Source organism: Scyliorhinus torazame, chromosome 5 (assembly GCF_047496885.1).
Source record: "Scyliorhinus torazame isolate Kashiwa2021f chromosome 5, sScyTor2.1, whole genome shotgun sequence".
In the NCBI taxonomy this organism is placed as follows: domain Eukaryota; kingdom Metazoa; phylum Chordata; class Chondrichthyes; order Carcharhiniformes; family Scyliorhinidae; genus Scyliorhinus; species Scyliorhinus torazame.
In genome coordinates, this window is record NC_092711.1 from 84,564,018 (window position 1) to 84,591,566 (window position 27,549).

At 46.6% G+C, this 27,549-nt stretch overlaps 3 protein-coding genes across 3 annotated transcripts in view; 2 read left to right on the forward strand and 1 right to left on the reverse strand.

Moving 5' to 3' along the window:
- Positions 1 to 27,549, reverse strand: part of LOC140418722 (uncharacterized) — a 402,445-nt gene that overhangs the window by 111,993 nt on the left and 262,903 nt on the right. The window lies entirely within an intron of this gene.
- LOC140422824 (uncharacterized) overlaps positions 1 to 27,549 on the forward strand; it is a 94,411-nt gene that overhangs the window by 24,971 nt on the left and 41,891 nt on the right. The window lies entirely within an intron of this gene.
- Positions 2,579 to 5,452, forward strand: LOC140418725 (uncharacterized). Its single transcript, XM_072502310.1, has 2 exons — positions 2,579 to 3,150; positions 4,023 to 5,452. The coding sequence occupies exon 2, from the start codon at positions 4,132 to 4,134 to the stop codon at positions 5,158 to 5,160; it is 1,029 nt and encodes a 342-aa protein (XP_072358411.1). The 5' UTR covers positions 2,579 to 3,150; positions 4,023 to 4,131; the 3' UTR covers positions 5,161 to 5,452.

Genomic DNA, 27,549 nt, shown 5'->3' on the forward strand with positions numbered 1-27,549 from the left:
TGTACGAAGTCTTACAACACCAGGTTAAAGTCCAACAGGTTTGTTTCGATGTCACTAGCTTTCGGAGCGCTGCTCCTTCCTCAGGTGAATGAAGAGACCTCTTCATTCACCTGAGGAAGGAGCAGCGCTCCGAAAGCTAGTGACATCGAAACAAACCTGTTGGACTTTAACCTGGTGTTGTAAGACTTCGTACTGTGCTCACCCCAGTCCAACGCCGGCATCTCCACATCATGATTTTTAATTGGTAATGGGTTGAAGGGTTATGGCGAATGGGAAGGATGGTGGACTTACGGCCAGGATAAGGTCAGATATGATTGAATGGCGGAGCAGATTCAATTGGCCAAATGGCCTAATTCTGCTCCTATATCTTATGAACTTATCGACACAACCACACCTCACTTCCCTTGGAACAACATGAAGTGTCTACTGCTTTCCAGATCCTTTCCTTTCAACTCACATTTCAATTCGACTGCTTTGCATTATTCTCAACTCCAGAGAGAACAGACTCATCCCACAGAACCTCTCCTCCAAGGACAACTGCCTGATCTCAGGAATCAATCCAGTGAAACTTAGCTCCTCACTGGCAGTGAGCGAATAGAGAGAAGAAAGAGCAGAAAGGGGAAAAGTGATAGGGACACAGATCGGCAGAATGTAAGAGTGAAGGAGACTGAGCCAAATATAGAAACAAAGAGAGACAGAATGGGGTAGACATTAAAAGCAGCAGATACATTTCACCATTCCATATGATTGCTAACTTAGATTAACAGACAGAAAGAAGGAAAAAATACTTAGATTTAAACAGTGCCAGCAGAGAGTCAGGAAAAAGAGAGGAGCTGGTGTAGCCACGTAAAATGGCTAACCGGAAAGGCTGCTGGGAAAAGCAGGTAACAAGACAGAAACGGACAGCTGCAGACAGAATAGCATATTCGGCTCTGGGGAAGTTGGCCCAGATCGATACTCAGGGCTATTAACAGCCCATCCACCCAGACATCTGCAGTGTAATCAGCTATCCCCAGGAACAATTGCAACATATTAGCAATTGAATACCGGGCCAGACCTGTCGGCGCCTGCAGTGGCCCAAACAAAGGCAGGTCAACGACCACCCACCGATCGGGGAATCGCCTCGCAATTGGACGTATCGACCCCAGTGATTGGGAACAGGTCCAATCACTTGGGACTCAGGGTCAAGGGCCGCCCCGGGAGGCGGGAAGCCCCTGGGCCCTATAAGGTGAGGGGCCAAGTTCAGATCTCTCTCTCTCTCCCTTCTACGCCTGCTCGAGACCTTCGCAAGAACAGCAACCGGCAACTGTAAGTTTGAATCCAGCGATCGCTATCCGGTAAAGACTCCTAGCCTGGAGCAGCCTTTTGAATCCCGCAGGCCAGATCCGATTGGATAAGCCATTCGTTTCCCTGACTTGGTGGGCTCTTCCTAAAGTTAAGTATTGGCCAGTAGTGATAGGTTTATTATATAGATAGTAGTATTATTGTGTAAACATTACTTGTTGTATATAATAAATGACCGTTGATTTCAATCGTACTAAGCGGTGTGCTGACTTATTAATCATAACTTGAAATTGAACCACGTGGTGGTATCAGAAAGATACCTGGCGACTCGTGAGCAAAGGTGACGTAATCAGAGCTAATAAACTAAGGCTAAAAAGAGCAACACTGGGGAAGAAAGAACAAATGATCTTATGATGGGATTGATAAATGGAGTGATTAAATGACAAAGAGGATGATGGTACAGGGCAATATTGTAATAATGAGAGAAGTAAAAAAACTAATAGACCAAGAAAAGAAACAAAAGAAAGGTCCGATTTAAAATTATAAGAGACGAACCACTATCAACATCTAATATCTGAAAGATTGAATGATGGTCACGATCGGAAATTGTTGAAATGAATGTGCCTGATCAACAGATGAGTTCTCTGACCTACCATTCAGCTTCATTGGAACAGTGCAGGACATCCAGGGTACAGAGGTCAGACTAGGAGTGGAGCAGAGAATTCAAATGAATGCTCAGAATCACATTCATGGACTGAATGGTGATGTTCCACAAAGCAGTCACAAAATCTGAATTTAGTTTCAGAATAATGCAAAGCAGTCGAATTGAAAAGTGAGTTGAAAGGAAGGGATCTGGAAAACAGTAGACACTTCATGTTGTTCCAAGGGAAGTGAGGTCTGGTTGTGTCGATAAGTTCATAAGATATAGGAGCAGAATTAGGCCATTTGGACAATCGAATCTGCTCCGCCATTCAATCATGTCTGATCTTATCCTGGCCGTAATTCCACTGTCCTAAACTGTGTGAAGATCACATAGTGAGCAGCAAGTGAACATAACTAAATTGCAAGAAGCACAAGTATGTCCCGCGTCATCTGGAAAGTGTATTTTGGGATTTGAAATCCCTCTCTGGGCTGGAAACTCATGTGTAAATCTCACTGTAAAAAGATTGTTCACCAGTTGAAAGTGGAAAAGAGTTCACTCGGTCATGTCATTTACTGACTTGGCCACACAGTCACACTGGAGAGAGACCATTCAGATACATACTGTGTATGAGAGGGATTTACTCAGTTTCCCTACTCATTAACACTCCAGCTTTAAAGGTTCGAAAGGCTCTGATCCACAATTGCTGAATTCTTAATGGCAAGACAGAGTTTAAATATTCGGTGTATGGGGAAAATTCACTTGTTCACCCCACCTGCTGAGGCGCCAGTGAGTACATATCGAACTATTGGGGTTTATTCTGCAGTTAATTACACTGAGGACAGGACTATGCTTCCTGAGAAATTGGTTGATGCATCAATTAGTTCAATAATTTTACATGTTAACCCTATAACTGCGATCATAATCAGACATGAAATACAATTTTCGTCAAACAATATCACCTTTCAATGGCCGGGGTGGTACCCAGCATTCCTGGCGAAAGAGAATATGTCCTATCATCACAATAGCAGATGTATGCACATGCGCAGCGGATGTTGGTGAATAGAGCATGCGCCGTGCGTGTTCAGCCTGATCATGCGCAGTTTGGGTGCTGGAGCTGCAGGGACGCGGCGGAGTGGATGCACAGGCTTCAGAAACACCCAGTGGAGGAGGCCTCAAACCCAGAACAAGAAGCTCCCCGTCCCCAATTTGCACCGACCCCGGTGGTAATTGCAGAACCTCTGTAACTGGGGAGATGGGGGTAATTCCAGTGGATCAGAGACCCAGGCCAATGGTCTGGGGACAGGGGCTCAAATCCCACCCTGGAGTTGGGGAAGTTTAAATTAAATTAATAAAGGGGGAGGAATCTGGAACATAAATCCACTTTCAGTAGGAATGACCATTACAGCTATCATCAATTGTAAACTGATGGAAACCTGCTGTCCTTCCCTAGTCTGGCCTACAGGAGATTCAGACTCTCAACAGCCCTCTGACAAGGGTAATAAGGGGTCAGAAACAAATCCAATGAAACCCACATCCCATAAAATAACAAAGGAAAAATTGATGGACTTGGGTTAATGACAGTCATCTTCCTCGGCGGGCAGGACATGTGCAGGGTCATCACTGACCCTGTGCGGTGGCACAGTGGTTAGCACCGCAGTCTCACAACACTGGGAACACGGGTTTGATTCCGACTTTGGGTGACTGCGGGGAGTTTGCACCTTCTCCCCTTGTCTGTGTGTCAGGCTTGCCTCCTGGTGCTCTGGTTTAGTCCCACAGTCCAAAGGTGTGCAGGTTCGGTGGATTGGCATCCCTCAGTTGCCCCTTCATGTCTAAAGGTCCGGTGGTGTTATGGGAATAGCGTGAGGGAGTGGGTCCTGTCGGGTGTTCTTTCGGAGCGTCAATACAGACTCTGGGCTGAATGGCCTCCTGCACTGTAGGGATTCTATGAAATATATATGTAAATGTTCTGAATTGCTATCCTGGACTGACAGCAATGGATTTTGGAACTCCTTTTATAGGGTGGAACACCGCAAACTCAAACCAAAAAAAATATTTGTCTCTGTTGAATTTTTAACCTTCGACATTGTGTTCACAGGATGTTGGACAAGCAGGAGATGAAGGCAGGAAACTCAAACCAAACATCACATCAGGATCTGACGCGATTGCCTAAATTATTGTAATCTGAATATCATTTAATCTTGAACATGGAAGGAGAAAACAATGGAGAGAAACCGTCCACGTGTTCTGTGTGTGGACGAGGATTCAGCCGATCATCTGGCCTCTTGAGACATAAATGCAAACATGCTGGGGAGAAACCATGGAAATGTGGGGACTGTGGGAAAAGGTACAGATACCCGTCTGAGCTGAAAACTCATCAACACAATCACAGTGGAGAGACACCGTTCACCTGCTCCGACTGTGGGAAGGGATTCACCACCTCATCCATCTTGCTGACACACCAGCGAGTTCACACTGGGGAGAGACCATTCACCTGCACCAAGTGTGGGAAGGGGTTCATCTGTTCATCCCACCTATTGAAACACCAATGGGTTCACACTGGGGAGAGACCGTTTAGCTGCCAGGAGTGTGGGAAAGGATTTACTACCTCATCCATCCTGCTGACACACCAACGGGTTCACACTGGAGAGAAACCATTCACATGCTCCGAGTGTGGGAAGGGATTCCCTACCTCGTCTATCCTGCTGAAACACCAGCGAGTTCACACAGGGGAGAGGCCATTCACCTGTTCGGATTGTGGAAAGGGGTTCACTGATTCATCCGACCTGCTGAAACACCAGCGAATTCATAACGGGGAGAGGCCATTCATCTGCTCTGTGTGTGGGAAGGGATTTACTCAGTCAAAGACCCTGCAAAAACACCAGCGAGGTCACACCGGGGAGAGACCGTTCACCTGCTCTGAGTGTGGGCAAGGATTCACTCAGTCATTCATCTTGTTGAAACACCAGCGTGATCACACTGGGGAGAGGCCATTCATCTGCTCCAGTTGTGGGAAGGGATTTACTGATTCTTCCACCCTGCTGAGACATCAGCGAGTTCACACTGGGGAAAGGCCATTCACTTGCTCCAAGTGTGGGAAAAGATTCACTCAGTCATCCAACCTGCAGAAACACCAGCGAGTTCACACTGGGGAGAGGCCATTCACTTGCTCCAAATGTGGGATGGGATTCACTCAGTCATCTCACCTGCTGAAACACCAGCGGGTTCACCAGTGACTGCAGTGATTGGATTTTGATGTTAATCACATCCAGGACCAAATCTTTTTATTGGCATCTGTTTCTGCTGAGGTTAATAGACCCCAGCACAGTTGTAGGACATGTTATCGATAAAAGTTACAAAAAACAACTTTGTGTTGAGCAGTTTGGTGAATGTTTTTACTGTCCCTAACACAAATTAATTCCTTTTGAATGCTCTCCCCCTCCCCAGTCTCCTCCATCTTCATCACTAACAACAAGTGTGAGGGGCTCTTGGAGCTTCTTTGTAACTAAAATTGTGACAATCCGATCTGCTGCCTCCACTGCTTCCCTCCCTCCCACTAGCCCACCGGGACAAACTGACTCTTAATTTCCCCCTTGCCTGAGTCCTGAACACCCATCTTCCTCCATCCAGCCCCCACACACACAGCAGTGAGTTCATACTGCAGAGAGAGGGTTTAAATGCTGAGACTGTGACGGGAGCTGTAAAACCCACATTCACTGATGGTTCACCAGTGCAGTCACTCTGGTTCCACTGGTTCCACTCTATTCATCTGCTCTCAGTGCAGGAAGAGGTTCAGCCGATTGTCCATCCTGCAGCAGCACCAGTGAGTTCACACCGGGGAGAGGTCATTCAGTCCAAAGATGTGTGGGTGAGGTGGATTGGACATGCTAAATTGCCTTAGTGTCCAAAAAGGTTAAGTGGGGTTACTGGGTTAAGTGGGGTTAGTGGGTTACGGGGATAGGATGGAGGTGTGGGTTTGGGTAGGGTGCTCTTTCCAAGGGCCGGTGCAGACTCAATTGGCCGAATGGCCTCCTTAGCACTGTAAATTCTATGACCTGCTCCATGTGTAGGGAGGGATTCACTGAGTCATTCAACCTGTTAACACACCAGTGGGTTCATACCGTCGGAAGCTATTTTAAATGTGTTTTAAAATTTCTCTGGAGCTGATGTCCTATCAGCATGTTCACACTGACCATTCAGGATCTCACTGTGGGTTCAGGTGATCATGTGGACTCAGTATCCGCCAGCACAAGTTAATGAAAAGGATCCAAAGTGACACACAGCCTTAAACTAATACAGAAATTACAAAGTTATCTCACATACAATTTATAACAAGTGTGCATAAAATCAGTGCATAAAGGTGTCAGTGTGTAAATGTTGAGAGAGCAAAATATATTATAAAATACAGCATGACATATGCAAATAAAACATATTTGTAAGTAATATGAGTTAAACTGATGAAAGAACTATGAAAACTGATTGGAGAACTTAAATTCTTTAAGTTCACAAATCAAAGGTGGTTACATAGTGTGACAGAAAGTGACTGCTTCTTTCCAGAAACTGCAAGTTAAAGGTTAAACAAATTTAAGACACAAGGCTGAAGGTTTGAAATCTCACAGTTTTCTTCACTCAAACTGATGTATAACTGTTAATTTTCAATGGCAGGAGAGTTAACGGTTCCAGACCTTTGCTCATCCAACCTTTATGGGATTCACAGCAGTTGCCCTGTAATTAAACCATTAAAGTGTAACTTTGTCCTGGCCTCGGGCCATGGGATGTATTTCACTTGTCCAGTTTGGCAGGAAGAATCGAAAAAACAACATTCTTGTGATCTTATGAGACAAAATCCCATCTTCACACTGAGGATACCCTCCATTGTCCCGTGTGACACTATCACTGTGCTAAATGGGGTAGATTCAGAACACATCGCGATAAAAACAGGGTATCCAAGAGGTGCTGTGGCCATCAGCAGCCTAATATTCAATTACAATCAAACCTCATAGAACATAGAACATTACAGCGCAGTACAGGCCCTTTGGCCCTCGATATTGCGCCGACCTGTGAAATCACTCTAAAGCCCATCTACACTATTCCCTTATCGTCCATATGTCGATCCAATGACCACTTGAATGCCCTTAGTGTTGGAGAGTCCACTACTGTTGCAGGCAGGGCATTCCACACCCTTACTACTCTCTGAGTAAAGAATCTTATCTCTGACATCAGTCCGATATCTATCTCCCCTCAATTTAAAGCTATGTCCCCTTGTGCTAGACATCACCATCTGAGGAAAAAGGCTCTCACTGTCCACCCTAACTAATCCTCTGATCGTCTTGTATGCCTCAATTAAGTCACCTCTTAACCTTCTCTCTAACGAAAACAACATCAAGTTCCTCAGCCTTTCCTTATAAGATCTTCCCTCCATACCAGGCAACATTTTGGTAAATCTCCTCTGCACCCTTTCCAATGCTTCCACATCCTTCCTATAATGCGGCGACCAGAATTGTACGTAATACTCCAAATGCGGCCGCACCAGAGTTTTGTTCAGCTGCAACATGACCTCATGGCTCTGAAACTCAATCCCTCGACTAACAAAAGCTAACACACCGTACACCTTCTTAACAACCCTCTCAACCTGGGTGGAAACTTTCAGGGATCTATGTACATGGACAGCGAGATCTCTCTGCTCATCCACACTACCAAGAATCTTACCATTAGTCCAGTACTCTGTCTTCCTGTTATTCCTTCCAAAATGAATCACCTCACACTTTTCTGCATTAAACTCCATTTGCCACCTCTCAGCCAGCGCTGCAGCTCATCTATGTCTCTCTGTAACTTCTAACATCCTTCCGCACTGTCCACAACTCCACTGACTTTAGTGTCATCTGCAAATTTACTCACCAATCCTTCTACGCCCTCCTCCAGGTCATTTATAAAAATGACAAACAGCAGTGGCCTCAAAACAGATCCTTGTGGTACACTACTAGTAACTGGACTCCAGTCTGAACATTTCCCATCAACCTTGTCTTCCAGCTAGCCAATTTCTGATCCAAACTGCTAAATCACCCTGAATCCCATGCCTCCGTATTTTCTGCAGTAGCCTACCGTGGGGAACCTTATCAAACGCTTTACTGAAATCCATATACACCACATCAACTGCTTTACCCTCATCCACCTGTTTGATCACCTTCTCAAAGAACTCAATAAGGTTTGTGAGGCACAACCTACCCTTCACAAAATCGTGTTGACTATCTCTAATCAAATTATTCCTTTCCAGATGATTATACATCCTATCTCTTATAAACCTTTCCAAGACTTCACCCACAACAGAAGTAAGGCTCACTGGTCAATAGTTACCAGGGTTGTCTCTACACCCCTTCTTGAACAAGAGGACAACATTTGCTATAGGCCGGCATAATCCCTCACTCTACTGCTGGGAACACACAAAGCAAGTGTGGAGTACAAGGAAAGTAGAAAGAAACTTAAGCAAGGAGTCTGGAGGGCTAAAAGGGGTCACAGAAAGTCATTGGCCAGCAGGATTAAGGAAAATCCCAAGTCTTCTTAATTTTAATAATCTTCATTGTCACAAGTAGGCTTATATTAACACTGCAATGAAGTTACTGTGAAAAGCCTCTAGCCGCCACATTCCAGTGCCTGAGGGAGAATTCAGAATGTCCAAATTACATAACATCATGCCTTTAGGGACTTGTGGGAGGAAACCGGAGCATCCGGAGGAAACCCACGCAGACACAGGGAGAAATTGCAGACTCTCCAGAGTGTCCCAAGCCCGGAATCGAACCTGGGACCCTGGCGCTGTGAAGCCATAGTGCTAACCACTATGCTACCGTGCTGCCCATATATAAAGAGCAAGGGGTTAGCCAGGGAGAAGGTTGACCCACTCCAGGACAGGGGAGGGAATCTATGTGTGGAGCCAGAGGAAATGGACAAGGTATTAAATGAGTACTTTGCATCAGTGCTCACCAAAGAGAAGAACTTGGTGGATGATGAGTCTGGGGAAGGGTGTGTAAATAGTTTGCGTCATGCTAAGATTAAAAAGGAGGTACTGGGGGTCTTGAAAAATATGATGGTCGACACATCCCCAGGGCCTAATGGGATATATCCCAGAATACTGTGAGGCAAGGGAGGAAATTGCTGGGGCCTTGAGATAAATCTTTGTATCCTTACTAGCTACAGGGGAGGTCCAGAGGATTGGAGAATAGCCAATGTTGTTCCTTTGTTTAAGATGGGTAGCAAAGATAATCCATGTAATTACAGGCCGGTGAGCCTTACATCAGTGGTAGGGAAATTATTGGAGGGGATTCTTTGAGACACAATTTACTCCCACTTGGAAATAAGTGGACATATTAGTGAGAGGCAACATGGTTTTGTGAAGCGGAAGTCGTGTCTCACGAACTTAGCGAGTTTTCGAGGAAGTGACAAAGATGATTGATGAGGGTAGGGCAGTGGATGTTGTCTACATGGACCTCAGTAAGGGCTTTGACAAGGTAGGTCCCTCATGGCAGACTGGTACAGAAGATGAAGTTGCACAGGATCAGAGTTGAGCTGACAAGGTGGATACAGAAATGGCCGGTACAGCAATTGAACCCGTGCTGCTGGCCTTGTTCTACATTACAAACCAGCTGTCTAGCCCACTGAGCTAAACCTGCCCTAATCTTTTATTGTCACAAGTATGATGTTATTGTGAAAAGCCCCTCGTCGCCAGAGTCCGGCGCCTTTCCGGGTAAGTCGGTACTGGAATTGAACCCACGCTGCTGCTGGCCTTGTTCTGCATTACAAACCTGCTGTCTAGTCCACTGAGCTAGACCAGCTCATAAACCCTGGTGTCCTGGCAAATATTTATCTCTCAATCAACATTGCCAAAATCCGATCATCTGCTCATTGCCACATTGCGGTGTGTGGCAACTTGCTTTGTTGAAATTGGCTGCTGCATTTCCGACATCAGTGATCACACTTCAGAAGCTCTTTGGGACATGTTGTGGTAATGAAAGGCACTACAGAACTGAAAGTTTTAAATTGAAGATTAATGCTTTCTGATCCTAAATTTATTTCAGCGATCCCCAACTTCCCATTTAATAAATTTGCTTTGGTTTGGACAAGAATTGTTTTTTTTTTTAATTTAAGAGTACCCAATTCATTTTTTCCAATTAAGGGGCAATTTAGCGTGGCCAATCCACCTACGCTGCACAACTTTGGGTTGTGGGGGTGAAACCCACGCAAACACAGGGTGAATGTGCAAACTCCACATGGACAGTGACCCAGAGCCGGGATCGAACCTGGGACCTCAGCACCGTGAGGCAGTGCTAACCACTGTGCCGCCTTTGGAGAAGAATTTTAACCAATTAAAGAAAAGGCAGAATTCTCTGGATAGTCAATTAAAAGAAAAAGTTTACTGAACAACTTGAAGACAGTAACGTTCGCAACTTGAAGGCGGTGATCAGTCTGTAGAAGCGTAACCCTCCCTGGGTTCATCTTTGACAGTAATTTCCTTGGAACTCGGCCTCAAGTCTTCAGTACTTGGCCAGCAAGGAAGACCTTCGGAACATCGACCTTTATCCCCAAAGTGACCATTACCTCATGTCAGAGTTGGGCCTGTTGTAACATGACCATTGGTCAATTGGGCACTAGTTTAATTTACTTGAATCTCCAATTCCTGACACCACCTTAGACAGGAATACAATTGAACTGTTTCATACAGTTCCTTTATCTGATTCTGTACAATTCCTTTTTCATACAGTTTCAAATGTTGAGGCTAATCAGGGCTGGAAGGAGACACCAATAGTTGTGGGGGTGAAACCCACGCAGACATGGGGAGAATGACAGAGACCCAGGGCCGGGATTCGAACCCGGGTCCTCAGCGCCGTAGTCCCAGTGCTAACCACTGCGTCGCTGTGCTGCCTGCCCTGGGTGTAATTGAGAACAGAAACAATAACAGCAGAATCCAATCCCTGTAATCAGTTGTGAACTTGTTGGTGTCTCAGAAAGTGCAATGAATTACAAAATCCCTTTGCACATTGAGGGCAGGTGAATGGCGTCTCCCCAGGATGAACTCCCTGGTGTGACTGCAGACGGCATACCCGAGTGAATCGCACAAATCGTCATAAACGGGTGTGAGATAATTGGGATTATGGAGACACGGCTGCAGGGTGACCAGGGATAGGAACTGAATATATTCAGTATTTAGGAAGGACAGACAAAAAGGAAGAGCAGTGGAGTGGCAGTGCTGGTTCAAGAGGAAATTAATCATGGCGCTGAGGTCCCAGGTTCGATCCCAGCTCTGGGTCACTGTCCGTGTGGAGTTTGCACATCCTCCCCATGTTTGCGTGGGCTTCGCCCCCACAACCCAAAGATGTGCAGGGTAGGTGGATTGGCCACGCTAAACTGCCTCTTAATTCAGAAAAAAATGAATTGGGTACTCTAAATTAAAACAAAAAATGAATTAGGAGAAGGGAATGTGCAACAAAACCTGGGTATCCTCGTACACCAGTAACTGAAGGTAAGCAGGCAGCTACAGCAGGTGGTAAAGGAGGCAAATGGTATGCTAGCCTTCATTGCGAGCGGATTAGAGTACAGAAGCGGGGATAGATAGTTTTTTGAAGAATAAAGGGATTAAGGGTTATGGTGTTCGGGACGGAAAGTGGAGCTGAGTCCACAAAAGACCAGCCATGATCTCATTGAATGGCGGAGCAGGCTCGAGGGGCCAGATGGCCTACTCCTGCTCCTAGTTCTTATGTTCTTATATCTTGCTGTCATTATACAGGGCCTTGGCGAGGCCATACCTGGAATATTGTGTGCAGTTTTGATTTCTGTATCTGAGGAAGGATGTTCTTGCTCTAGAGGGAGTGCAGCAAAGGTTTTCCAAGCCGATTCCTGGGATGGTGGGACTGACATATGAGAGCTGAATCAGTTAGGTTTATTATATTCATTGGAGTTCAGAAGAATGAGGGGGGGATCTCATAGAAACCTATAAAATTCTAATAGGACTTGACAGGGTAGATGTGGGAAAGACTTTCCCGATGGTGGGAATGTACGGAACCAGAGGTCGCAGTCTGAGGATACGGTGTCGATCATTTAGACAGAGATAAGGAGTAATTTCTTCAACCAGAGAGTGGTGAGCCTGTGGAATTTCTTACCACAGGAAATAGTTGAGGCCAATACATTCTATGTTTTCAAGAAGCAGTTCGATATAGCATTTAGGGTGTAGGGGATCAAAGGATATGGAGGGGAAAGCGGGATTAGGCTATTGAATTAGATGATAAGCCATGATCATAATGACTGGCAGAGCAGGTGCTAAGGGCAAAATGGTCTCTTCCTGCTCCTACTTTCTATGTTTCTATGTAATCCCTTCTCACACTAAGAGCAGGTGAATGGCCTCTCCCCAGTGTGAACTCGCTGGTGTGTCTGCAGTCTGGATAACCGAGTGAATCCTTTCCCACAGAGGGAGCAGGTGAATGGCTTCTCTCCAGTGTGAACTCGCTGATGTTTCCGCAGGGTGGATGCATCAATGAATCCCTTCCCACACTGAGAGCAGGTGAATGGCCTCTCCCCAGTGTGAACTCGCTGGTGTGTCTGCAGGCTGGATAACCAAATGAATCCCTTGCCACACTGAGAGCAGGTGAATGGTCTCTCCCCAGTGTGAATACGCTGATGTTTCCGCAGGGCGGATGAATCACTGAACCCCTTCCCACACTGAGAGCAGGTGAATGGTCTCTCCCCGGTGTGAATTCGCTGATGTGTCTGCAGATTGAATAACCCTGTGAATCCCTTCCCACATTGAGGGCAGGTGAACGGCCTCTCCCCAGTGTGAACTCGCTGATGTGACTGCAGATTGGATAACCCTGTGAATCCCTTCCCACACTGAGGGCAGGTGAATGGCCTCTCCCCAGTATGAGCTTGCTGGTGTCTCTGCAGACTGGATAACCAAGTGAATCCCTTCTCACACTGAGAGCAGGTGAATGGTGTCTCTCCAGTGTGAATTCGCTCGTGCTTCCGTAGGGTGGATAACTGAGTGAATCCCTTCTCACACTCAGAGCAGATGAATGGCCTCTCCCCAGTGTGATTGCGTTGATGAATCTCCAGCTCAGATGGGAATCTGTATTCTTTCCCACAGTCCCCACATTTCCACGGTTTCTCCATGTTTTGGGTCTCCTCGTGTCTCTCCAGATTGGAAAATCAGTGGAAGCCTTGTCTCCACACAGAACTTTGTGCACGGTCTCTCCTCACTGTGAATGGTGTGATGTTGTTTCACGCTGTGTATCTGGTTGAAGCTCTTTCCACAATCAGTTCACTGGAACACTCTCACCCGGGTGTGTGTTGTGTGCGTCTCGGTGCTTTTCCAGTCACACTCACGTTAAAAATCTTTTGAAGCCGACAGATTGGATGAACATTTCTCCTTCTCGCCGATGATATTCAGAGCCCGATGATATTCAGGTCAGAAGGAATCGAGTGAGTTTGTCACATCGAGATGTGATGTTTGAGATTTCTGTCTATAATTCCTCCTCTTCCAATAACCTTTAAAAATGATTTACAAAAGTCATCAGTGAGCACAGGATAGAAATTCAGAACAGACAATTCTCGTTCCTATGGAACTTGATTTTCTCTCTCGTTCTCCAAAAGCTGTAAATCTCCATCCCACACACTGTCCCTCCATTCTGACTCTGCTGTATCTAATATTCACCCTCCCAATTCTCCTGAAGGTGCTGACTCATGTTGACTGACAGATCCAAGCTCAGCTCACTGCTTCCTCACCAGAACACAGAGATTAGAATGGGAGCAAGAGTAGGCCATTCGGCCCACCGAACCTGCTCAACCATTCAATGCGATCCTTGGCCGATCTACTTCAGCACCATTTTCCCACACGATCCCCATATCCCTCGATATCTTCAGTATCTAGAAACCCGTCAATATTTGTCTTGAACATACCAGATGACTGAGGCTCCACATTCCTGTGGGGTAGAGAATTCCAAAGCTTCACCACATCCTTGAGTGAAGAGATCTCTCATCTCAGCTTTCTCTCTATTTTCCTCCCTGTTCCCCATAACCCTTAACTCCATTGTCAATAAAATATCTGTCAAACTTGTGCTTCAATATATTCAATGACCCCCAGATACAACTGGTCCCTGTGGAAGAGAAATCCAAAGACTAACAACCCTCTGAAGGAAGAGATGACTGGAAATCTATAACGTAGCTACAGTCTGATATTACAACACGAGATATAATTAAACATTTACTTTATTACAGAACCGTAAATAATATATCTAATTTGTACCATGTAACAACACTAGACATATCTCTGTCCATTATTCATTTAATTGCCCTGAAATGTCAGTCATCTCCTGGGGAAACCACCCCTTTCATTGTGAACGTTAGGAAAGAGACAATCCTTTTTTGAAATAAATTGAGTAACCAATTATTGTTTTTCCAATTATGGTGCAATTTTGCGTGGCCAATCTACCTACCCTGCACATCTTTGGGTTGTGGGGGTGAGACCCACACAGACATGGGGCGAATGTGCGAACTCCACAAGGACAGTGACCCGATGCCTAGATCAAAGCCGGGTCCTCGGTGCTGTGAGGCAGCAGTGCTAACCACTGTGCCACCAGAAACCATTCTTTTAGTCAGACAAATAAATGTACCAACCTGTTAAGGAGATGGGTGGGAGGAGTTGGGTACACTTTGTGGAGCCGTGAACCTTCATGTATTTTTTTTCCCAATTAAGTGTCAATCTAACCTCGGCTAACCACTGAGCCACCGTGCCTGCCCCTAATGATGACTTTTATAAACTCCTTTTACAGGGTATTACAAGGGGAGGATTTACAGATGGAAACTCAAATCGAACTTCACTTCAAGATTTAACAGAGTTGGGTAGCACGGTGACCTAGTGGTTCGCACAGCTACCTCACGGGGCAGGTCCCCGGTTCGATCCCGGCTCTGGGTCACTGTCCGTGTGGAGTTTGCACATTCTCCCTGTGTCTGCGTGAGTTTCGCCCCCACAACCCAAAAATGTGCAGAGTCGGTGGAATGGCCCTTCATTGGAAAAAATAAATTGGGCACTCTAAATTTTAAAAAATTGTTTTTGTAAAGGTTTAACAGAGTCACTCCATTCATCAGGACCTGAATATCATTGGCCTGTGAATGTGGAAGAAGAAATGTTTGTCTGCTCTGTCTGAAGGAAAAGGTTTTCAAGATTAGCGTGACTGAAAAAAAACCGATACACACTCGACTCGAGTGAGTGTTCCAGTGAACTGACTGTGGAAAGAGCTTTAACCAGTTACACAATCTGAAAAAACATCACACCATTCACAGTGGGGAGAGACCATACACATGCTCTCTGTGGGGACAGACATAAACTGATTGTCAAATTTGAAGAGGGACCAGGACACCAGCAGCATCCTGAAACCATGGAAATGTGGGGACTGTGGGAAGGGATTCAGATCCCCATGTGAGCTGGAGATTCATCACCGTAGTCACACCGGCGACAGAGCACTCACCTGTTCTGAGTGTGGGAAGGGATTCACTCAGTTATCCGAGTGAGGATTTTCCAGGATTTGAGAGCCGAGCTAGTGAGGAAGCGAGCGGCCTTTAATAAGGTTCAGGCTGCTCCATGTAAGAAAGGAGTTTGATTCGGGGTGGTATACCCGGCAAAGCTGCGGGTTACAAATTAGTCCAAAGACTTCCATTTCGAGACACCAGAGGAGGCGAACATGGTAAAGCATGGACTGGGGTCCAATTATCTCTGTTGGACAAGATCTATGTTTCCTGTGCGGTGGGATGGGTGTTGTATCCTCTGTATAGTTTTGATATTTTCTGATAAAATCTGTTTTTCTGTTTGGGGTGAAGGGAGATTTTCTTTATGAAGCACAATGTAGACATATAGGGGGTGGGGAGGGAGACGGGTTAGCTATCTGATGACTAAAGAACTGTTTTTGTTTTACTCTTGAGTGTATGGGTGCATATATGGCGCCCACCTTGGGGGTTCTTGGCCTGCACATTTTGAAGATTTACTGGATAGTCCCTCATGGCTGATTGTGTGATTGGGGGGGGAACCCCTGATTCAGCTGGTCATCTTGAACGTAAGGGGATTGAGTGGACCAGTGAAGAGGTGGAGGGCTTTCGCTCACCTAAAGAATCAAAATGTTGGTGTGGTGTTCTTGCAGGAGACTCACTTGCGGGTTAGAGATCAGACCAGACTGTGGAGGGGTGAGCCAAGTGTTTCACTCGGGCTTTGACAAAGGGCTCGAGGTGCTGCAATTCTTTTTAAAAATAAATTTAGAATACCCAATTCATTTTTTCAAATTAAGGGGCAATTTAGCATGGCCAATTCACCTACCCTGCACATCTTTGGGTTGTGGGGGTGAAACTCATGCAAACAGGGGGAGAATGTGCAAACCCCACACAGGCAGTGACCCAGGGCCGGGATCGAACCTGGGACCTCGGCGCCGTGATGCAGCAGTGCTACCCAGGGCACCACTGTGCTTCCCGTCAGGTGCTGCAATTCTAATCGATAAACAGGTCCCTCTTTTGGTCACTAACATCATTGTGGACACTAATGGGAGATATGTGGTGGTCACTATGTCGTTGGGTGCTGGTGAATGGCAAGCCCCTAACTGGGACGATGTGTCATTTGAAAAAAAATTGTTGGGATCCATCCCAGATCTGGATACACAACAATTGATTCTTGGAGCAAACATCAATTGCATACTGGATTCTAAAATGGACTGGTCCAAGCCCATTCAACTGCTACAAAAACAGGAAAAAGGAATGAAACCGGACAGATCATAGGGCAGTGACCCGGGCATCGGAAATGACAACGATGAACCCAGCAAAAGATAAAGAAAAGCTGTTCATTAGCAGATTGTAAAAGGATTATGGGGCACAGATTTAAGATTGGGTACAAGATCTACAGGGGAGATGTTACACAGTGAGTGATAATGATCTGAATTCAATGCTTACACACAAAGGTTGATAATCTCCAGGTCCTGATAACTCGAATGTTGCTGTCAGAATTTGATGTGAGGATTGGTTGTGAGTTTCTGGTCTGCGAATCCCTTTCTAAGTCTCTGTGAAAGAAGTTTACAAAGGCATCACTGTCAGTCCAGAAATACAATTCAGGAAAGATAAATATTTCTCCCGGTTTGTATTTGCTGTGTGTAAATCCTCCCCGACTAGCCCCCTTTAAAGGAGTTTCCAAAATTAATCACTGTCAGTCCAGGACAGAAATTCACAACATTCTCCCTGGTCCAGGATGACCGCTGATGCGCCCCCTCTGCACACAATCCCTCTTGTCATCAGCAGTCCCTTGATTTGAGGGTGTTGTCTACTCAGGGTTGGGAGTTTCTGCCCTGGGTCTCCATGTGGCTGAACAGAGCCGCAGAGCTTTGGACACATGGGACAGGATGTCCAATGAATCTTGTATTTACAGTGCAGAAGGAGGCCATTCGGCCCATCGAGTCTGCACCGGCCCTTGGAAAGAGCACCACATTTCAAGCCACACTTCCAATCTATCCCCTCAACCCAGTAACCCCACCCAAACCCTTTTGACACGAAGGTCAATTTAGCATGGCCACTCCACCTAACCTGCACACTTTGGACTGTGGGAGGAAACCGGAGCACCCGGAGGAAACCCACGCAGACAGTGAAATCTGGAGAGCAGGATTGGCTTCCTTTTCTTTCCATCTCTGCCACCGCTCTGCATCATCAATAAGACATTGAGACTCAAGGACTCATCCAGGTTGATGGACAAGTTGTCTCCATTCTGAACAATGGGGAACAAGCTCCTCCCACTCATTGAAACATCGCCCCGTCAAAGATGACAAACGCGCATGCGCCCTGATGCACATCCAACAAAGATGGCGGCCGTTAACCCGAGCCGAACGTGAGGAGCTGCAGCTCCGCTCGGTACAAACTGGGTCCCGACAATATTTTCGCGGTTTCCAGCTTACAACAGCTTTATACAACGTTTCCGCCCACCGCCGCGATCTCTCGCTCCCTACATATTGTTGAACGCCTCGTACCAATTTCCGATCTGAAAAAGACGCCCTTCCACTTCGCCATTACCCACACTGCGCATGCTTCAATCACAGGAGACTCCGCCCCTCATTCACTCCGATTGGTTGGAGGACCAGCTGCTCCCGTTTGATCCTTCAGACCCGCCCCTCCTCTTTCTATTGGCCCGGAGCTACCGTCAATCACCCGGGCATTGTGACGGTGACAGAACCTGAGACCGGCCACAGGCTCAGGCTGGCTCTCTGATTGTCCAATAATAACAGTGAGAGTCTCAGTGGGACAATCAGACAATAATAGTGAAAATGGGGCCCAGAGGATAAACAGCAAAGGATTCACTCACTTTGAGAGTAACAAACACAGTGTATGTTCCAATAAGTCAGGCTGCAGTGTGTGAGTGAACACATCTTTGGATCCAGTGTAGAATCATAGAATCCCTACAGTGCTGAAGGAGGTCATTCGGCCCAGTGAATCTACACCGACCCTCTGAAAGATCAACCTACCTTGGCCAAACCCCCACCCCGTAACCCCACCCAGGGACAATTTAGCACTGACAATCCACCTAACCTGCACATCTTTGGACTGTGGGAGGAAATCTTTGCAGCCACGGGAAGAATGTGCAAACATTGAAAACAGCGCGGGCGGTGAGTGAGCCGGGACAGTGAAAACAGCGCGGGAGCTGAGTGAGCCGGGACATTGAAAACAGCGCGGGAGCCGGGACATTGAAAACAGCGCGGGCAGTGAGTGAGTCGGGACAGTGAAAACAGCGCGGGAGCTGAGTGAGCCGGGACATTGAAAACAGTGCGGGAGCCGGGACATTGAAAACAGCGCGAGAGGTGAGTGAGCCTGGACATTGAAAACAGCGCGAGAGGTGAGTGAGCCGGGACATTGAAAACAGCGCGGGAGCTGAGTGAGCCGGGACATTGAAAACAGCGCGGGAGCTGAGTGAGCCGGGACAGTGAAAACAGCACGAGAGGTGAGTGAGCCGGGACATTGAAAACAGCGCAGGAGCTGAGTGAGCCGGGACAGTGAAAACAGCGCGAGAGGTGAGTGAGCCGGGACATTGAAAACAGCGCGTGAGATTTAAAAAGCGCAGGAGCTGCGAGTCAGAGCGGAGATTTTAAAAGATCGCGGCCTAGTTTCGGGAGCCGTTCAGAGGAGGAGGAGCAGTCTCTGTCAGGGAGAGAACCTGAGAACATCTAAGACACTCAGAAGGTAAGAAGGTAAGTAAGTGATTTTTACTCATTTTTACTTTTATACCTTTTTCAAATTGTGTGTGTCGGGGGGAAACGGAAGTGACATCACAGAAAAGCTGTGACCTGAGTGGCTGGTTGGGAATCTACAGTAAATTTTAAAAAATTAAGCATTGGTAACTAATTAAACATAATTACTTTATTAGAATTTAGAGGGGTATCTCAGCCAGAGATCGGCGAGTACTATATTTAGCTTTCTCATTTATATTAGAAATCTAGTGCTAGGAAACAGATAGTTAACAGTAACTTTGAAAAAATAAAAAAAATATATATTTTTAAAAAATAATTAAACTATTAATTTTAATTAATTGACGTAATGTCAGTTAGAGGGGTGCAGTGCTCTGACTGTGAGATGTGGCAGGTCCGGGAAGCCTCCAGCGTCCCGGATGGCTTCATCTGCAGAAAGTGCACCCAACTGGAGCTCCTCACAGACCGCATGGTTCGGTTGGAGCAGCAATTGGATGTACTTAGGAGCATGCAGGTGGCGGAAAGCGTCATAGATCGCAGTTATATAAATGTAGTCACACCCAAGGTGCAGGCAGAGAAATGGGTGACCACCAGAAAGGCCAGGCAGTCAGTGCAGGAATTCCCTGTGGTTGTTCCCCTCTCGAACAGGTATACCCCTTTGGATACTGTCGGGGGGGGGGGGGATAGCCTATCAGGGGAAAACAGCAGCAGCCAGAGCAGTGGCACCATGGCTGGCTCTGATGTTCAGAAGGGAGGGTCAAAGCGCAGAAGAGCAATAGTAATAGGGGACAATATAGTCAGGGGCACAGATAGGCGCTTCTGTGGACGTGAAAGAGACTCCAGGATGGGATGTTGCCTCCCTGGTGCCAGGGTCCAGGATGTCTCCGAACGGGTAGAGGGCATCCTGAAGGGGGAGAGCAAACAGGCAGAGGTCGTTGTACATATTAGTGCTAACGGCATAGGCAGGAAGGGGCATGAGGTCCTGCAGCAGGAGTTCAGGGAGCTAGGCAGAAAGTTAAAAGACAGGACCTCTAGGGTTGTAATCTCGGGATTACTCCCTGTGCCACGTGCCAGTGAGGCTAGAAATAGGAAGACAGAGCAGCTAAACACGTGGCTAAACAGCTGGTGTAGGAGGGAGGGTTTCCGTTATCTGGACCACTGGGAACTCTTCCGGGGCAGGTGTGACCTATATAAGAAGGATGGGTTGCATCTAAACCGGAGAGGCATAAATATCCTGGCCGCGAGGTTTGCTAGTGTCACACGGGAGGGTTTAAACTAATATGGCAGGGGGGTGGGCACGGGAGGGATAGGTCAGAAGGTGAGAGCATTGAGGGAGAACTAGGGAATAGGGACAGTGGGGCTCTGAGGCAGAGCAGACAGGGAGAAGTTGCTGAACACAGCGGGTCTGGTGGCCTGAAGTGCATATGTTTTAATGCAAGAAGTATTACGGGTAAGGCAGATGAACTTAGAGCTTGGATTAGTACTTGGAACTATGATGTTGTTGCCATTACAGAGACCTGGTTGAGGGAAGGGCAGGAGTGGCAGCTAAACGTTCCAGGATTTAGATGTTTCAGGCGGGATAGAGGGGGATGTAAAAGGGGAGGCAGAGTTGCGCTACTGGTTAGGGAGAATATCACAGCTGTACTGCAGGAGGACACCTCAGAGGGCAGTGAGGCTATATGGGTAGAGATCAGGAATAAGAAGGGTGCAGTCACAATGTTGGGGGTTTACTACAGGCCTCCCAACAGCCGGCAGGAGATAGAGGAGCAGATAGGTAGACGGATTTTGGAAAAGAGTAAAAACAACAGGGTTAAGGTGATGGGAGACTTCAACTTCCCCAATATTGACTGGGACTCACTTAGTGCCAGGGGCTTAGACGGGGCGGAGTTTGTAAGGAGCATCCAGGAGGGCTTCTTAAAACAATATGTAGACAGTCCAACTCGGGAAGGGGTGGTACTGGACCTGGTATTGGGGAATGAGCCCGGCCAGGTGGTAGATGTTTCAGTCGAGGAGCATTTCGGTAACAGTGACCACAATTCAGTAAGATTTAAAGTACTGGTGGACAAGGATAAGAGTAGTCCTAGGATGAATGTGCTAAATTGGGGGAAGGCTAATTATAACAATATTAGGCGGGAACTGAAGAACATAGATTGGGGGCGGATGTTTGAGGGCAAATCAACATCTGACCTGTGGGAGGCTTTCAAGTGTCAGTTGAAAGGAATTCAGGACCGGCATGTTCCTGTGAGGAAGAAGGATAAATACGGCAATTTTCGGGAACCTTGGATAACGAGAGATATTGTAGGCCTCGTCAAAAAGAAAAAGGAGGCATTTGTCAGTGCTAAAAGGCTGGGAACAGACGAAGCCTGCGTGGAATATAAGGAAAGTAGGAAGGAACTTAAGCAAGGAGTCAGGAGGGCTAGAAGGGGTCACGAAAAGTCATTGGCAAATAGGGTTAAGGAAAATCCCAAGGCTTTTTACACGTACATAAAAAGCAAGAGCGTAGCCATGGAAAGGGTTGGCCCACTGAAGGATAGGCAAGGGAATCTATGTGTGGAGCCAGAGGAAATGGGCGAGGTACTAAATGAATACTTTGCATCAGTATTCACCAAAGAGAAGGAATTGGTAGATTTGAGTCTGGAGAAGGGTGTGTAGATAGCCTGGGTCACATTGAGATCCAAAAAGACGAGGTGTTGAGTTTCTAAAAAAATATTAAGGTAGATAAGTCCCCAGGGCCTGATGGGATCTACCCCAGAATACTGAAGGAGGCTGGAGAGGAAATTGCTGAGGCGTTGACAGAAATCTTTGGATCCTCACTGTCTTCAGGGGATGTCCCGGAGGACTGGAGAATAGCCAATGTTGTCCCTCTGTTTAAGAAGGGTAGCAAGGATAATCCAGGGAACTACAGGCCGGTGAGCCTTACTTCAGTGGTAGGGAAATTACTGGAGAGAATTCTTCGAGACAGTATCTACTCCCATTTGGAAGCAAATGGACGTATTAGTGAGAGGCAGTATGGTTTTGTGAAGGGGAGGTCATGTCTCACTAACTTGATAAGAGTTTTTCGAGGAGGTCACTAAGATGATTGATGCAGGTAGGGCATTGGATGTTGTCTATATGGACTTCAGTAAGGCCTTTGACAAGGTCCCTCATGGTAGACTAGTACAAAAGGTGAAGTCACACAGGATCAGGCGTGAGCTGGCAAGGTGGATACAGAACTGGCTAGGTCATAGAAGGCAGAGAGTAGCAATGGAAGGATGCTTTTCTAATTGGAGGGCTGTGATCAGTGGTGTTCCACAGGGATCAGTGCTGGGACCTTTGCTGTTTGTAGTATATATAAATGATTTGGAGAAAATTTAACTGGTCTGATTAGTAAGTTTGCAGATGACACAAAGGTTGGTGGAATTGCGGATACCGATGGGGACTGTCAGAGGATACAGCAGGATTTAGATTGTTTGGAGACTTGGGCGGAGAGATGGCAGATGGAGTTTAATCCGGACAAATGTGAGGTAATGCATTTTGGAAGGTGTAATGCAGGTAGAGAATATACAGTGAATGATAGAACCCTCAAGAGTAATTAAAGTCAAAGAGATCTAGGAGTACAGGTCCACAGATCACTGAAAGGGGCACACAGGTGGAGAAGGTAGTCAAGAAGGCATACGGCATGCTTGCCTTCATTGGCCGGGGCATTGAGTATAAGAGTTGGCAAGTCATGTTGCAGCTGTACAGAACCTTAGTTAGGCCACACTTGGAGTATAGTGTTCAATTCTGGTCGCCACACTACCAGGAGGATGTGGAGGCTTTAGAGAGGGTGCAGAAGAGATTTACCAGAATGTTGCCTGGTATGGAGGGCATTAGCTATGAGGAGCGGTTGAATAAACTTGGTTTGTTCTCACTGGAACGAAGGAGGTTGAGGGGAGACCTGATAGAGGCCGACAAAATTATGAGGGGCATGGACAGAGTGGATAGTCAGAGGCTTTTCCCCAGGGTAGAGGAGTCAATTACTAGGGGGCATAGGTTTAAGGTGAGAGGGGCAAGGTTTAGAGTAGATGTACGAGGCAAGTTTTTTACGCAGAGGGTAGTGGGTGCCTGGAACTCGCTACTGGAGGAGGTGGTGGAAGCAGGGACGATAGTGACATTTAAGGGGCATCTTGACAAATACATGAATAGGATGGGAATAGAGGGATACGGACCCAGGAAGTGTAGAAGATTGTAGTTAGTCGGGCAGCATGGTCGGCACGGGCTTGGAGGACCGAAGGGCCTGTTCCTGTGCTGTACATTTCTTTGTTCTTTGTTGTTTGTCCACACAGACAGTGACCCAAGGTCGGAATCAAACCCAGGTACCTGATGCTTGAGGCAACAGTGCTAACTACCGAGCCACCCCCGAAACTCTGTCATAATTAGACAATAACCTGTCTGTTATTCCAAATCTGATGTCTGTTACTCTGTCACTATTATTATTAGACAACAACCTATCTGATATTCCAATTCTGGTGTGTGTTACTCTGTTACTGTTATCATTAGACGCTAATAGGAGGGCAAGATGCAAGATAGCATTGATATTTTGAAGTCTCTGTGTTGCAATGGGTGTCACTGGGAGGTGTGTGATAAAATAGGAATGGAACCATCATGACAAAGAATGGCATGGTGGCAGTGGTTAGCACTGCTGCCTCACGGTGCTGAGGACCAAGGTTCGATCCCGGCCCCGGGTCACTGCCTTGTGGAGTTTGCACATTCTCCCCATGTCTCCGTGGGTCTCACACCCACAACCCAAAGATGTGCAGGCCAGGTGGATTGGCCACTCTTTTGAGGTCCACCAACAAAATAGAACAAAGGAAACAAACTTAGGGACAAAGCAAAAAGGGCCGCTCCCGTTAGGGGCACTGCCCGAACGTAACAAAGACCAGCAGAAACTTAAAAACATCTAATGAGAGTGCATTTAAAGGGGTCAATAAAGCACCCAACCCCTGCGGTGCCCACCGGGCATGGAAGGCTATGATGGTGCCCATGGACACTGCAGCTCCCTTTCTAGGGACACCCAGCTGCGAATGTAGCCATGGAAAAGAGGAAAACAGTCTGATCAGATGACCCCCTCGGTTGCCCGCTGCCTGGAGCTAGAAATGACGCGCTTCGCCAGGCCCAGAAGCAGGTTCACAAGGAGGTAAGTGGTGCTGGTTCGCGAGGTCTTCGGCCAAAGTAGGACTCAGTAAAAACACAGTCCGTGCTCCCACCCTGGAACAACCACCCAATGGAATCCACCTCCTCCCTGCTCCTGTGGAGTCTTCAGGCCGGGAGGAGGCTCAGCAAACACACTGCCCACTCAATCCCCCTGCCCCAGAACAAGCACACTGGTTAGAATAAGGAGGGTTGTGTCCTTGCTAAAGGCAGATGTTATCAGTTGGTAAGACTGGGCCAGGCCGTCAACCCGGGAGGGGGCCAGCAAACAAGCAGTCCAATGGGCTTTAATCCCACCTTGGTTTTGAAGTTGCTTTGGAGGCAGTTCAGTGAAGTTTCACAAGTCTGATTTCTGGGTTAGGAGAGTTTGTTTTATGGAGCAAGATTGAACCTGATTGGTCTGTACCTGATGGAGTTTAGAAGAATGAGAGGTGATCTTATTGAAACATCTAAGATTCTGAGGGGTTTTGATGAAAGAATATTTTCCCACATGGGGATTCAGGAACTAAGGGGGACAGTTTAAAGATAAGAGTTCTTCAATTTGACACTGAGATAAGGAGAAATGTCTTCCCTCAGAGGCTCATCAGTCTGTGGATGAAAGCAAATTACTGCGGATGCTGGAATCTGAAACAAAAACAGTAAATACTGGACAATCTCGGCAGGTCTGACAGTATCTGTGGAGAGAAAAGGGAGCTAACGTTTTGAGCCTGGATGACTCTTTGTCAAAGCTGAGTTTGTGGAATTCTCTTTCCCAGAGAGCAGTGGCGCTGGGTCACTGAATATACTCAAAGCTGAGTTCGTCTTTTTTTTATCTACTGGGGGGTCAAAGGTTTTGGGGGCAGACAGGAAAATGTAATTAATGGCACATTCGGATCAGCGTTTATTGAATGGCAGAGCAGTGTCAATAGGCCGAATGGCCTACTCCTGCTGCTAATTCTGATGTTATTCTTCTTCTGTTCTTCGGATTGCTACACATGGAAGTAACACCTCCCCCCTCTGGAGGGGCCTGTCAATCATCGAGACAATGATTTTCTCTCCTGGTCACCGGGACCCTGAAGCACCGCCTCTGTTACGTCATCAAGATGGCCCCTTAGCCGCTCCGCTAAACAAAGATGGTGGCCGTGGAACTGGGCCTGATACCGGATAAAAGCTCCGCACTTGCAAACGTGGGATTTGCAGAGTCTTATTCCGGGCTCGCAGGCCTCCGAGCAGTGACATTGCGCATGCTCCAGATACAGCCCAGCATTGCGTCTGCGCACTGGGCTCCGTGGAATGAATCGGGTACATTCACAGACGCAGGGAATGTTGGGTAATAGCCGCACCATTGAAACAGTTAATGCAAAATAACTTGGGTTACCAACTGCGAAAATAATCAAACAAATTATTGTCAATGGATATTCTGCTATTCTTCATTTCTCAAAATGATTAAATGCTGCTCTCCTGTGGAATAATGCAGCACTTAAAGGTTTTTATCCCCAATGGGTTCTTCCTTTCTCTTCCCCAGAAGATGCAAACTCTTCCTGGGTTCAATTCGAGAATCAGTAATTCCTCCATCTTCTTCCCTCTTGCTCGTCATACTGAATGTTCAGTGTTTTCTAGAATTATCCAGCACAGATGGAAGACACTCGGCACATCATCTTGATCATGACCAGTGTTCTGGCGAAAAGAATAAATAGGGTGGTCAATAGGACTTTAAACTAAAGATTGGGGGGGGGGGGGGGGAGGGAAAGTCAGGGAACCAAAAGGTGAAGTAATCAATGGGAAGCGTAGCTGCTTAGGAATACAAAAAAGCACGAAAAGACAAAACTCAGGAGAGGTTATGATAGTCCCCATCCCACAAAATATGACACAGTGTATGGAAAGGCTCAGTAAACCAAGGTCCACCACACTAAGAAAACAAAAAGGGACGGTCAATAGAGAATTAAAGGTGCTATATTTAAATGCGCGCAGTGTATGGAACAAGGTAGATGAGCTTGTGGCCCAGATTGTGACTGGCAGGTATGATGTGGTAGGCATCACAGAGACATGGTTGCAGGGGGTTCAGGACTGGCATTTAAACATCCAGGGATTCACAACCTATCGAAAAGACAGAGAGGTGGGCAGAGGGGGCGGGGTTGCCTTGTTAATTAGGAATGAAATTAAATCAATTGCACTAAACGATATAGGATCAGATGATGTGGAGTCTGTGTGGGTAGAGTTGAGGAACTACAAAGGCAAAAAAAACATAATGGGAGTTATGTACAGGCCTCCTAACAGTGGTCAGGACCGGGGGCACAAAATGCACCACGAAATAGAAAGTGCATTTCAGAAAGGCAAGGTCACAGTGATCATGGGGGACTTCAATATGCAGGTGGACTGGGTAAATAATGCTGCCAGTGGACCCAAGGAAAGGGAATTCATTGAATGTTTAGAGGAGGGCTTTTTGGAACAGCTTGTGACGGAGCCACGAGGGAACAGGCCATTCTGGACTTAGTGTTATGTAATAAGCCAGACTTGATTAAAGATCGTAAAGTAAGGGAGCACTTAGGAGGCAGTGATCATAATATGGTAGAATTCAATCTCCAATTTGAAAGAAAGAAGGTAGAATCAGATGTAAAGGTGTTACAGTTAAATAAAGGGAACTACAGGGGCATGAGGGAGGAACTGACGAAAATCGACTGGGAGCAGAGCCTAGTGGGAAAGACAGTAGAACAGCAATGGCAGCAGTTTCTGGGAGTAATTGAGGACACAGTACAGAGGTTCATCCCAAAGAAAAGAAAGGTTATCAGAGGGGGGATTAGGCAGCCATGGCTGACAAAGGAAGTTAGGGAATGCATCAAAGCAAAAGAGAAAGCCTATAATGTGGCAAAGAGTAGTGGGAAGTCAGAAGATTGGGAAGGCTACAAAAACAAACAGAGGATAACAAAGAGAGAAATAAGGAAAGAGAGGAACAAATATGAAGGTAGGCTAGCCAGTAACATTAGGAATGATAGTAAAAGTTTCTTTAAATACATTAAAAACAAACGGGAGGCAAAAGTTGACATTGGGCCGCTCCAAAATGACGCTGGTAATTTTGTGATGGGAGACAAGGAAATAGCTGAGGAACTAAATAAGTACTTTGCGTCAGTCTTCACAGTAGAAGACATGAGTAATATCCCAACAATTCTGGAGAGTCAGGGGGCAGAGTTGAATATGGTAGCCATCACAAAGGAGAAAGTGCTAGAGAAACTAAGAGGTCTA

Coding starts and splice junctions, on each gene's coding strand:
- LOC140418725 (XM_072502310.1), top strand. CDS start 4,132: ATGGAAGGAGAAAACAATGGAGAGAAACCGTCCACGTGTTCTGTGTGT.